This window comes from Oncorhynchus mykiss, chromosome 19 (assembly GCF_013265735.2).
Source record: "Oncorhynchus mykiss isolate Arlee chromosome 19, USDA_OmykA_1.1, whole genome shotgun sequence".
Classification (NCBI taxonomy): Eukaryota; Metazoa; Chordata; class Actinopteri; order Salmoniformes; family Salmonidae; genus Oncorhynchus; species Oncorhynchus mykiss.
In genome coordinates this window covers 41,325,215-41,337,901 of record NC_048583.1, presented here as the reverse complement: position 1 = coordinate 41,337,901, position 12,687 = coordinate 41,325,215, and the positions used below count along the sequence as shown (strand labels likewise).

The 12,687-nt window shown below is 45.1% G+C and overlaps 1 protein-coding gene across 1 annotated transcript; it reads left to right on the top strand.

Annotated features, from left to right (window-relative positions):
• Nucleotides 1-2,310: 2,310 nt before the first annotated feature.
• On the top strand, nucleotides 2,311-4,380 carry LOC110497879 (zinc-binding protein A33). The gene has a single exon (XM_021574322.2). The coding sequence runs from the start codon at nucleotides 2,411-2,413 to the stop codon at nucleotides 3,899-3,901; it is 1,491 nt and encodes a 496-aa protein (XP_021429997.2). The 5' UTR covers nucleotides 2,311-2,410; the 3' UTR covers nucleotides 3,902-4,380.
• Nucleotides 4,381-12,687: the final 8,307 nt, after the last annotated feature.

Genomic DNA, 12,687 nt, shown 5'->3' with positions numbered 1-12,687 from the left:
ATATGCATATATTTAGATGGTGCCTATTTAGATGGCTTTCTTTCATTGATCCCTAATATACTGAAACCGTTCTCACTATATATTCTAGTGAGTCTGTGGACAAAATTCAAACTTAAAGGTTTGAAAGGATGGTATTTAAAAGGATGGTTCAAGATAAATGTACAGAAAACTCTATTGAAGGAAAACTCCACAATAAAATCTGTTGGCTGGCAAGTGGGAGGGTTTTCAGCGGTTGAATGAAATGTATTCAGTGTGTGTAAGGTACATGTAGCCACACCCGTGGTGCAAGTGACGTGGCTGCATACGGTAAGTCTAAATACCAACTACTGAGAAGTGCGTAGGAAAGGCGTGTCTAGGAAAGAATTTCCTATGTCTGAATTGGGCCGTTGGTGAAAAAGATACTTAACATACCTTTGCTTTGAAGCATGCATGAGAGCATCAGCTGTTCCGGACAACTGTGTGATCACGCTCTCCGTAGCCAACGTGAGTAAGACCTGTAAACAGGTCAACATACACAAGATTGCGGGGCCAGACGGATTACCAGGACGTGTGCTCCGGGCATGTTCTGACCAACTGGCAGGTGTCTTCACTGACATTTTCAACATGTTCCTGATTGAGTCTGTTATAGCAACATGTTTCAAGCAGACCACCATAGTCCCTGTGCCCAAGAACACCAAGGCAACCTGCCTAAATGACTACAGCCCCGTAGCACTCACGTCCTTAGCCATGAATTGCTTTGAAAGGTTGGTAATGGCCCACGTCAACACCATTATCCCAGAAACCCTAGACCCACTTCAATTTGCATACCGCCCCAACAGATCCACAGATGATGCAATCTCTATTGCACTCCACAACGACGGCAGCCAATAGGGAGGAGGTCAGAGACCTGACCGGGTAGTGCCAGAATAACAACCTATCCCTCAATGTAACCAAGACTAAGGAGATGATTGTGGACTACAGGAAAAGGAGGACCGAGCACGTCCCCATTCTCATCGACGGGGTTGCAGTGGAGAAGGTTGAGAGCTTCAAGTTCCTTGGTGTCCACATCAACAACAAACTAGAATGGTCCAAACACACCAAGACAGTCATGAAGAGGGCACAACAAAGCCTATTCCCCCTCAGGAAACTAAAAAAGATTTGACATGGGTCCTGAGATCCTCAAAAGGTTCTATAGCTGCAACATCAAGAGCATCCTGACTGGTTGCATCACTGCCTGGTATGGCAATTGCTCGGCCTCTGACCGCAAGGCACTACAGAGGGTAGTGCGTACGGCCCAGTACATCACTGGGGCTAAGCTGCATGCCATCCAGGACCTCTACACCAGGCGGTGTCAGAGGAAGGCCCTAAAAATTGTAAAAAGGCCCCAGCCACCCCAGTCATAGACTGTTCTCTCTACTACCGCATGGCAGCGGTACCGGAGTGCCAAGTCTAGGACAAAAAGGCTTCTCAACAGTTTTTACCACCAGCCATAAGACTCATGAAAAGGTCATCAAATGGCTACCCAAACTATTTGCATTGTGTCCCCCCCCCCCCCCCCCCCCCCAACCCCTCTTTTTACACTGCTGCTACTCTCTGTTTATCATATATGAATAGTCACTTCAACTATGCATTCATGTACATACTACCTCAATTGGGCGGACCAACTAGTGCTCCCGCACATTATCTAACCAGGCTATCTGCATTGTGTCCCACCCACCACCCGCCAAACTCTCTTATACACTACTTCTACTCTCTGTTCATTATACTGTATATGCATAGTCACTTTAACCATATCTACATACTACCTCAATCAGCCTGACTAACTGGTGGCTGTATATAGCCTCGCTACTTTTATAGCCTCGCTACTGTATATAGCCTGTCTTTTTACTGTTGTTTTATTTCTTTACTTACCTATTGTTCACCTAATACCTTTTTTGTACTATTGGTTAGAGCCTGTAAGTAAACATTTCACTGTAAGGTCTACTACACCTGTTGTATTCAGCGCACGTGACAAATAAACTTTACAACTTTAAATGATTACTTTTATGATGGGTCCAACATCATGTATAAAATCATGTATAAAAGTGTTATGTCAAACCTCGAAGACCAAATACATACTACAAAACTGTAATGTTGTGCCCCAGTATGTTTTACGTTTCATTTGAGAGATGCCTTATGTTTAGTTTCTATGCCTTTTGTTTCTATGTTTTAAGTTTCGTTTCATTGCCTTTCGTTTCCAAGTCTTAAGTTTTGTTTCTGTGAAAGTGAAAGTATTTTCCTCTCCAGTCATAGAAGCTCTCTCACTCACACGCCTACATCCACCCCCCCCCCCCTTTCTCTTTGTCTTTCTCTCTCTTACACACACGCAAACACATTTTCTCCCTCATTTTCACACATACTCTCTCACTCACTGTACAGTACTCCTGCGAGGATGGCAGACCGTTTCTCTCTCTTGGAAAAGGATCTGTCATGTCCAGTGTGCTGTGAGATCTTCAGGGAGCCGGTGATCCTCTCCTGCAGCCACAGCTTCTGCAGGGCCTGTTTGGAGGAGACCTGGAGTAAAGGAGGGACGCAAGACTGCCCAGTCTGCAGAAGGAGGTCTTCCAGAGACCAGCCACCTCCCAACCTAGCCCTGAGGCATACCTGTGAGATTCTACTGAGGGAGAGGAAGACCAAGGACACTCCTGGGCCCCCAAAGGAGCCAACCGAGGAGCTGACAGAGGAGTCTGCAAAGAATGCTACAGAGGGGATGGTAGAAGAGGCTACAGGCGGGCTCTCACAGAGTGAAAACACCAGCCACAGGGGTCCACAGGGTGTATGTAGCTTACACTCCCAGAAGCTCCAGCTCTTCTGCTTAGAGGATGAGTGTCTGGTGTGTGTGGAGTGTGTGTCGGAGCACGCAGACCACAGCTTCTGCTCTGTGGAGAAGGCAGCAGGTCAGAGGAGGGAGGGATTCAGACCCCAACTGGAGGCCCTGCAGAAGAAAATGGCTGCCTTTAGCAAAGCTGAGCTCACCTGTGACAAAATGGTTGCTCACATCAGGGTACAAACCCAGAGAGCAGAAAGGCAGATAAAGGAGGAGTTTGAGAAGCTACACTGCTTCCTGAGGGATGAGGAGGTGGAGAGACTAGGTGCGCTGAAGGAGGAAGAGGAGGAGAATAACAAAAGGATGAAGGAGAGAGTAGACGAGATAAGTGAGATCATGTCATCTCTGTTAGACACAATTAGGGCTGTGGAGGAGAAACTGGCAGTGGATGACGATGTGTCGTTCCTGCAGAGCTACAAAATGATAATGGAGAGAACGCAGAGTGTGCCTGAGGACCCACAGTTGGGCTCAAGAGCACTGATCGACTTGGCCAAACACCTGGGCAACCTCAGTTTCCAAGTCTGGGAGAAGATGCAGAAGGCAGTGAAATACACACCTGTGGTTCTAGACCCAAACACTGCACATCCCAGTCTCTCTCTATCTGAAGATCTGACCAGCCTAAGATCTGAAGATAAACCACAGTCTTTCCCAGACAACCCAGAGAGGTTTGATTTTTATTGTGACATCTTGGGTTCAGAGGGGTTCACTTCAGGGACACACTCCTGGGATGTGGAAGTCGGAGAAAGTGATGACTGGAGTGTAGGAGTGGCCAGCGAGTCTGTTAGTAGGAAGATAGATAAAGAAAGTGGATTATGGGCTGTTGGGGTACATGATGGTGAACCTCATAACATGAAGAAAAAGACACAGAGGATTAGAGTTTCCTGGGACAAACGGGAGGTGTCCTTCTTTGGTCTTAGTCCACATATTCACAAACTCAAAACAATTCAGCACAAATGTACAGAAAGGATGTATCCACACTTTTATTTGCACAGTGGTCAAACACTGCAGATCCTTCCAGGGAAAGTCTCTCTGAAGGTGGAAAACCATAGTGTATGAACACTTGAATGTAAGAGTTTCCCCAGCATGGTGTACAAAGTAACATTCTCATCAATATGACCTTGGTCGCTTTTGAGATGGAGAATATAATTGCATTGTCATTTAAAACTATGTTGCAGTGTTTTGAAAACTTTGAATGTATGTGTTTATGCATATCACTAACCTTTCAATGTAAAAAGATAAAGATTGAAAAAAATACATATATATTGATTTATTTGTTCTTCAATAAATAGCAAATATTTTATGTTTGGAGTGGTTAACTTCCGTTATATGGTAGAATTTCAACATTCTTCAATGACCATGCCTGGTGTTGTTTGAGCCCTGGGGAATATGAGGATGGCGAGACATGGAGAAGACTTGCCATCACGCAGCTCTGCCTCACTGTCACTCCCTGGTCTTAGTATTTTGTGTTTTCTTTATTAATTTGGTCAGGCCAGGGTGTGACATGGGTTTTGTATGTGGTGTGTTTTGTCATGGGGTTTTTGTTAGGTATTGGGTTTGTGGCTTAGTAGGGGTATCTAGTATAGTCTATGGCTGTCTGGAGTGGTTCTCAATCAGAGGCAGGTGTTTATCGTTGTCTCTGATTGGGAACCATATTTAGGCAGCCATATTCTTTGTGTGTTTCGTGGGTGATTGTTCCTGTCTCTGTTTGTTTGCGCCAGAGAGGCTGTATAGGTTTTCGTGTTACGTTTGTTGTTTTTGTATTGTTTGTTTTTTCATTATCATTAAATATGTATCAAGAATACCACGCTGCATTTTGGTCCGACTCTCCTTCACCTAAAGGAAACTGTAACACTCACCTTGTCTAAATCTCAATAGCACCATCCTGTGTCCTCTCCTTTCTCCACGGCCCCATCAGCATCAATAGAAATTATAGTCAAAACCATACGGAAGAAAAGCTGGAAATCAATGGCTTGCATATCACCTGATTAGATCGCTGTGTGTGTGTGTACGCACACGGGCCTGTTGTGAGAGAGCAGGTGTGTGGGGCATAAGGCCTGGCCCCGCAGGCGGCAACCCCTCTACATGGGAGACGGTAATGAGATTACCCCGGCCTGCAGGACCTCACACAGCAGACAGTGATCAGATTAGTGGAAAGGACACTCCAACATCATCCCTGTCTGAGAGGAATGAATGTCCTCTGGATTGGCCACCCTCTCTCAGGGTACTGTAACACAAATGTAGTAGGCCTACTGTTTTTTCTTGAGCCTTCAGACCCTGAATGTAACTCTCCTATTTCTCTCTGGCGACTCTGCGTTACGCACACCTCTTGGAGGGAACGCAACACCCTGCTACACAACTCCCTGTGGAGTGAAAGAGGTATGTGATTGTAGGTACGGGTAAGGATGACAGAGGCAGAGAACATTACCGTTTACTGAGAATTTATTTCCTTGACACGGTAATGTGGGGAAAAGGGGCTGGACAGAACCAAAGCAAAGAAAGTAAAAGTTAGAGTCCTCTCTCCTACCTTACCTACCTGCCCACTACTTACCTAACCTTAACACCTGGCGCGCTAACCAACATACAGAGGATGGTCCGCCCAGGTCTTACCTAGTGTCCATAGACAGAGTACATACTATGGGTATAGGTATGCCCGCAGGCCAAGGTGCCTTCCCCTTCCCTCCTGGGAACAAATGTAACAATAATACAAACTTAAGGTGAACAATTTCAATAATCAAAAACACTGAGTCCGATTGGCACACACATACCACAGAAGTATCGGCTACAAAATACTTTCAACAACACTGTCTCTGCGCAACAACCAACACAGGACATCCAAGAAGCTCTCTCTCCTAACAAAGGAACACAGGCTTTTATCCAGCTGCAGAAGGAGTTTGTAATTGCCGACAGCTGTATCCCCTAACGAGAAGGCGGGATCAGACCTCCAGTCCTCGATGGGGCCGACCAATCAGCTGCTTCAAATCCAGGAAGCCATTTCCTGAAATATACATATACACAAACAAACCCAGAATACAGAAACCGGGGAACGGAACACTCTGTGTTCCTGTGTGCCTGCCTGCTAAGCGAATGGGATTGCTTTGGGAATCTTGGTGACGCGGCTGTTAGGTGTGTGTGGAGGCTGGTTGGTATGTGTGGAGGCTGTTGGCTGGGTGTGAAGACTGTTGGCTGGGTGTGGAGGCTGGTGGGTGTGTGTGGAGGCTGTTGGCTGGGTGTGGAGGCTGGTGGCTGGGTGTGGAAGCTGGTGGCTGGGTGTGGAAGCTGGTGGCTGGGTGTGGAAGCTGGTGGGTGGGTGTGGAAGCTGGTGGGTGTGTGTGGAGGCTGGTGGGTGGGTGTGGAGGGTGGGTGTTGAGGCTGGTGGGTGGGTGTGGAGGGTGGGTGTTGAGGCTGGTGGCTGGGTATGGAGGCTGGTTGGTGTGTGTGTGTGGCGGCTGGTGGGTGGGTGTGGAGGCTGGTGGCTGGGTATGGAGGCTGGTTGGTGTGTGTGGAGGCTGGTGGGTGGGTGTGGAAGCCTGCCCTAGCTTGTGGTGGACATGGGGGGATTGGTCGTGTCACTTTGATGGATTAGTGCTCTCATTTCTAGCTCCAGCGATTAGGTCACCTGCCCAGGAGACAGAAAAAAACACCTGCTGCGAAATGCTGATGCTAGACTTACTCACCGATTATGTCACTGCATTAACGCTAAGCAGAGCTCCAGAAAGTCAGAGGGCCTCCGTGAATAATACGCCAGTCCCCTCAGAGAGGAAGGAAGCAGATTTCATGGAATCAGTTGGCTTAGTAAAATACTCCCTCTTCTCTCTTTTATTTATCTGAGGTATTCACTAGCGGGGTATTTACAACCCTCCTCCCCACCTCCCCTTCAACACACACTGTAGATCCCCAACCCAACTCTCTTACCATCAAGCAGTGCCCTCCCTCACTATAATGAGATTCCTCTCTTCACATGCAGCCCACCTTCATTTGTTCAGTGGTGAATTCTCTGGCTGTTAAAATGAAGGATTGACTGTACAGGTTGTCTGACTTTTATCTTTTTCCCTGATTCATGTTCAGGGAGAGGTATAACCAGTGTATCTTGTCATTATTCCATCTGAGACAAACATATCTAACCATCACCAGTGAGGAGAGGAGGGAGAATAGACGCATCATCGTATGAGGGTCATCCCATACCTTGACAAGAGAGATGATTGCATTAGGGTTTATGGGCTATTACAGTAGAAGCTATGGCATCAGGTGACCATGCTCTCTTCATGCAGTCAAACGATGCCATGGTAACATCCATCTGTCCCACAACACTTTAGCACTGGTTTCATGTTACATAAATGTGATTAAGGAGGGATTTTTTTATTTATCTTTTATTACCACTTCTGAAAACACATAATATTGTTCTCCATGATAGCCCCGTCTTCCGTAAAGGGCCCATTTCATAAGTTAAGTGGCTTGTCTGGTTCGATTTAGAGCTCTCTATGTTAGAGAGGGAAATTTGTGTTTTTGCCAGTTTCAGCATGTTCCTAATGACAGACCCAGTCAGACATCTGGAAATATTCACTTGCTATATTATACTGTGCATTGTCATCATAATGAGACTGGACTTTATGCCTAGCAGCAGCTTCAAGTTCACTATTCCCCTCCTTCTTCCTGTCTCAGGATCACTGATAGGTCACTCTTTTACAATTAGTTGCGCCAATACCATGTTCTTTCATGGAATTATTGATTTCTCTGTGATATGTAACTACACAGTAACTACTCATTTAAAACAGTAACTCTGACCATGTGGAAACTCTTTGTACATTTTATCCAACTGTGTTCTGGAGAAAGTACATATTGATATTCATATCTTTAGATCAAATCAAATCAAATTGTATTTGTCACATACACATGGTTAGCAGATGTTAATGCGAGTGTAGCGAAATGCTTGTGCTTCTAGTTCCGACAATGCAGTAATAACCAATGATTAATCTAACCTAACAATTCCACAACAACTACCTTATACACACAAGTGTAAAGGGATGAAAAATATGTACATAAAAATATATGAATGAGTGATGGTACAGAACGGCATAGGCAAGATGCAGTAGATGGTATAGAGTACAGTATATACATATGAGATGAGTAATGTAGGGTATGTAAACATATAAAAGTGGCATTGTTTAAAGTGGCTAGTGATACATGTATTACATAAAGATGGCAAGATGCAGTAAATGGTATAGAGTACAGTATATACATATGAGATGAGTAATGTAGGGTATGTTTTTGTCAGACTGTAGTATCTGCTCAAATTAAGCAGTCAGCCTTCCATTTCCATTTTGACGCCTCAATAAACAATACCAATAGCGGACATAAACTGTGCTGGATAGGAAACAATGGGAGGGTATACATTAGGTGTAAATTAAAGGATAGGGACCTCCAGATGTAGTAAAAGCCTGGGCCATGTGAAGCAGAGGCAGAAGCAGCATCAAGATAAGACTGGTGTTCTCTCTGCTCTCCATTCTCTGGGCTTCTGCAGTCTTTTGTCTGAATACATACACAACTGTGGATGGATGGCTTTTTATAGCCCGTGTCATGAAGAAATACACTCCTATTCTCCCTGATTGCTGTTGCCTGCAGGGCATGCTTATCATGCTATTGTCATTGTTTTATTGGTGTACCGAATGGATCTGGTAAGACTGCTTCTGCCAAAGTCCTGCACATATCATGTGGACATGTAAAATAGCAGGCTTGTGTAGCTCTGAAGTACAATAGTTCAGGTATAGACATTCACAGTGTTGGCAGTTAACACAAGAAAGAATCTTCCATTTTCAAGATGGCGTGATAGAAAACAATACAGTGTTGGCATATGCATAATAGTTGATGATGATAATTTCTTAGGAATTTTCCAGTAAATGAAATCGGTACTGCTGTAAATAAACTCCAAATCTATACACTTATTTTTCCCAGATCATTAACCAAATGATTCATCGCTGCTCTGTATGTATTACAGCATGAAAAATAGATTTGTTACGGAGCCCTCTGATCGTGACCGTGTTCAAATGAAGTCTCGTCTGCCCTCTTCAGGTCTAGTCAATGAATGAGAACAGAAATATCAGTACAGTAAAACGTTATGCAGATCCTCTAGGAGACTACTCTCCTGAACTCAAATCTTCTCCCAGGGCGCATGTGTCAAACTTATTCCACATAGGGCCGAGTGTCTGCAGGTTTTCACTCCACCCTTGTACTTGATTCATGAACTAAGGTCACTAATTAGTAAGAAACTCACCTCAATTTATGTAATCTTTGTCAACTGGGGCTGCTCCCCTGACCGAGGACCAGTCCACTTTTCCCCCCTTTGAGGGGCTAAAATGTATCTTATACAGAATGAAATGTGTGTTAGATTCCAAGCATGGATGTAGTAGTATTACTCTATCTGAAGCTTGTCCCCTGAGGAGAACTCAGATGCATTCTACAGTATTTGGATCTATGTACTGTGGTAAACTGTATGCAATATTTTATTGTCTTTCTCAGGAATTCTCCCTTATCTGCATTGTTCCCATCCCCCTCACACCTTTGGGCAGATGGGGTGTTGTGCTCAGATCCTGAGAGTGGGTTCATGGCTAGGGTCTGCCATTATCAGTGCTGACCCTGAAGCAATTACGGGTAAGTTCCTTGCTCAAGGGTACTTTGACAGATTTATCACCTTGTCGGTTCAGGGATTCGAACTAGCAACCTTTCGGTTACTTGCCCAACGCTCTAACCGTGGTTCAGTGTGGAGGTTGGTTTAGTTTGAGGTTACTGTAACTTGGTATCGTTTGATTGGTCAGTGGTGGTCTGTTGTGGTTTGAAAAAGTCACACGTTCGGATGGGTATAAAGGGAATGAAAAAGTATTTATTTCCTCTCCTGTTCTGTGAACCATATGAAAATGTTTCTCATGAGGGCTGAGTAGGACGGATTTGTTCATGCTTTGTCTTGTAACCGAGATTGCTAATGCTTGTTAATGCCAGTAATGCTCTGTAACTTGTGATTTTGCCTTGTTTTATGGAACTCGTTCATCCTACAATGTTAATGAAATACTTGCATTACCATTTCTTGATCTTAGTCAGCTAAACTCAAAATACTTGCACATCGTTTAACTATAATATAAAATGGAGTCAGATAGTCAGATTTATTACATGTAGAATGTAAAATATTATTTAGCCTTACAGCTCTGTCTGTGGATGCCATCATCTGCATTTCCAACATGGCAATTCCCATCCAGGGGGTTTGATACTCTGGGGACGCCCAGCAAATTACACCTTTCCTCCATATCATTACATCTGCTGTGAGCACTTAGCATTGCCCCAATACTCCACCACTATAGTGTCTATCTGCAACTGACACAATACTGTACAGCTACTGCATCGCTATACTGCCAGAGCAGCACAGCCACTGAAAGCCCATTCCATCTATCCATCTTCATCTTCACATGCGCCGAATACAACACCTGTAGACCTTACCGTGAAATGCTTACTTACAGGCCCTTAACCAACAATGCAGTTTTAAGAAAAATAAGAGTTAAGAAAATATATATTTATTAAGTAAACTAAAGTAAAAAATAAAAGAGCAAACAATAAAATAACAATAATGAAGCTATATATAGGGGGTACCAGTACAGAGTCCATGTGTGGGGGTACAGGTTAGTCGAGGTAATTGAGGTAATATGTACATGTAGGTAGGGGTAAAGTGAATATGCACAGATAACAGATAATAAACAGCGAGTAGCAGCAGCGTAAACAAGGGGGGGTGGGTCGATGCAAATAGTCCGGGAAGCCAATTGATTAGTTGATCAACAGTCTTATGGCTTGGTGGATAGGAGCTGTTTAGAAGCCTTTTGGACCTACACTTGGCACTCGGGTAACACTTGCCATGCGGTAGCAGAGAGAACAGTCTATGACTAGGTTGGCTGGAGTATTTGGCCATTTTTAGGGCCTTTCTCTGACACCGCCTGGTATAGAGGTCCTGGATGGCAGGAAGCTTGGCCCCAGTGATGTACTGGGCTGTACGCACTACCGTCTGTAGTGCCTTGCGGTCGGAGGCCTAGCAGTTGACATACCATGTAGTGATGCTACCAGTCAGAATACTCTCGATGGTGCAGCTGTAGAACCTTTTTGAGGATCTGAGGACCCATGCCAAATCTTTTCAGTCTCCTGAGGGGGAATAGGTGTAGTCCTGCCCTCTTCATGACTGTCTTGGTGTGTTTTGACCATGATAGTTTGTTGTTGATGTGGACACTAAATAACCTGCTCCACTACAGCCCTGTCGATGAGAATGGGGACGTGCACGGCCCTTCTTTTCCTGTAGTCCACAATCATCTCCATTGTCTTGATCACGTTGAGGGAGAGGTTGTTGTCCTGACACCACACTTCCAGGTCTCTGACCTCCTCCCTATAGGCTGTCTCATCATTGTCGGTGATCAGTACTACCACGCTTGTGTTCTCAGCAAACTTAATGATGGTGTTGGAGTCATGCTTGGCCATGCAGTCATGGGTGAATAGGGAGTACAGAAGGGGACTGAGCACGCACCCCTGAGTGTGTTATTGCCTACCCTTACCACCTGGGGGGGAGGTGTTTAGTCCCAGGGTCCTTAGCTTAGTGGTGAGCTTTGAGAACACTATGGTGTTGAACGCTGAGCTGCAGTCAATGAACAGCATTCTCATGTAGGTGGTCCTTTTGTCCAGGTGGGAAAGGGCGGTGTTCATTGCAATAGAGATTCCATCATCTGTGAATCTGTTGGGGCGGTATGCAAATTGGAGTGGGTCTAGGGTTTCTGAGATGATGGTGTTGATGTGAGCCATGACCAGCCTTTCAAAGCACTTCAAGGCTCCAGATGTGAGTTCTACGAGTCTGTAGTCATTTAGATAGGTTACCTTGTTGTTCTTGGGAACAGGGACTATGGTGGTCTGCTTGAAATATGTCGGTATTACAGACTCGGCCAGTGACAGATTGAAAATGTCACTGAAGACACTTACCAGTTGGTCAGTGCATGCTCAGAGTACACATCTTGGTAATGTGGACCTGTTAAAAAGGTCTTACTCACATTGGCTAGGGCGAGTGTGATCACACAGCCGTCCAGAACAGCTGGTGCTCTCATGCGTGCTTCAGTGTTGCTTGAGTCGAAGCGTGCATATAAGTCATTTAGCTCGTCTGTTAGGATTGTGCCAGTAGGCAGCTCGCGGCTGAGCTTCCCTTTGTAGTTCGTAATAGTTTGCAAGCCCTGCCACATCCGACGAGCATCTGAGCCAGTGTAGTAGGATTCAATCTTAGTCCTGTATTTACACTTTGCCTGTTTGATGGTTCGTCTGAGGACTTAGCGGGATTTCTTATAAGCGTCCGGGTTAGAGTCCCACTCCTTGAAAGCAGCAGCTCCACCCTTTAGCTCAGTGCGGATGTTGCCTGTAATCCTTGGCTCCTGGTTGGGGTATGTAAGTACGGTCACTGTGGGGACAACGTCATCGATGCACTTGTTGATGACGCCGGTGACTGATGTGGTATACTCCTCAATGCCATCGGATGAGTCCCAGAACATATTCCAGTTTGTGCTAGCAAAACAGTCCTGTAGCTTAGCATCTGCATCATCTTGTCTGGGACTTGCATTAATGGTTCACTGTATTCGTTTTTTTTCCCCGTAATACACATCTAACCTAATATTCAGTGGCCTCAAGTGACCTCAGAGAACGGATGCAATTATGGCAGACCTGATGCCTTACTGAACAGCACTGTTTCAGCCAGCCGGAGAGCAGCCCTGCATATGTAGCACTGAACACACATCCCTTCATGATGTATTTACAGAGTGACATCAGAGTAGAAAAAGGGACAG

Excerpts from the sequence above, each read along its gene's own strand:
- LOC110497879 (XM_021574322.2), top strand. The coding sequence starts at position 2,411 with ATGGCAGACCGTTTCTCTCTCTTGGAAAAGGATCTGTCATGTCCAGTG.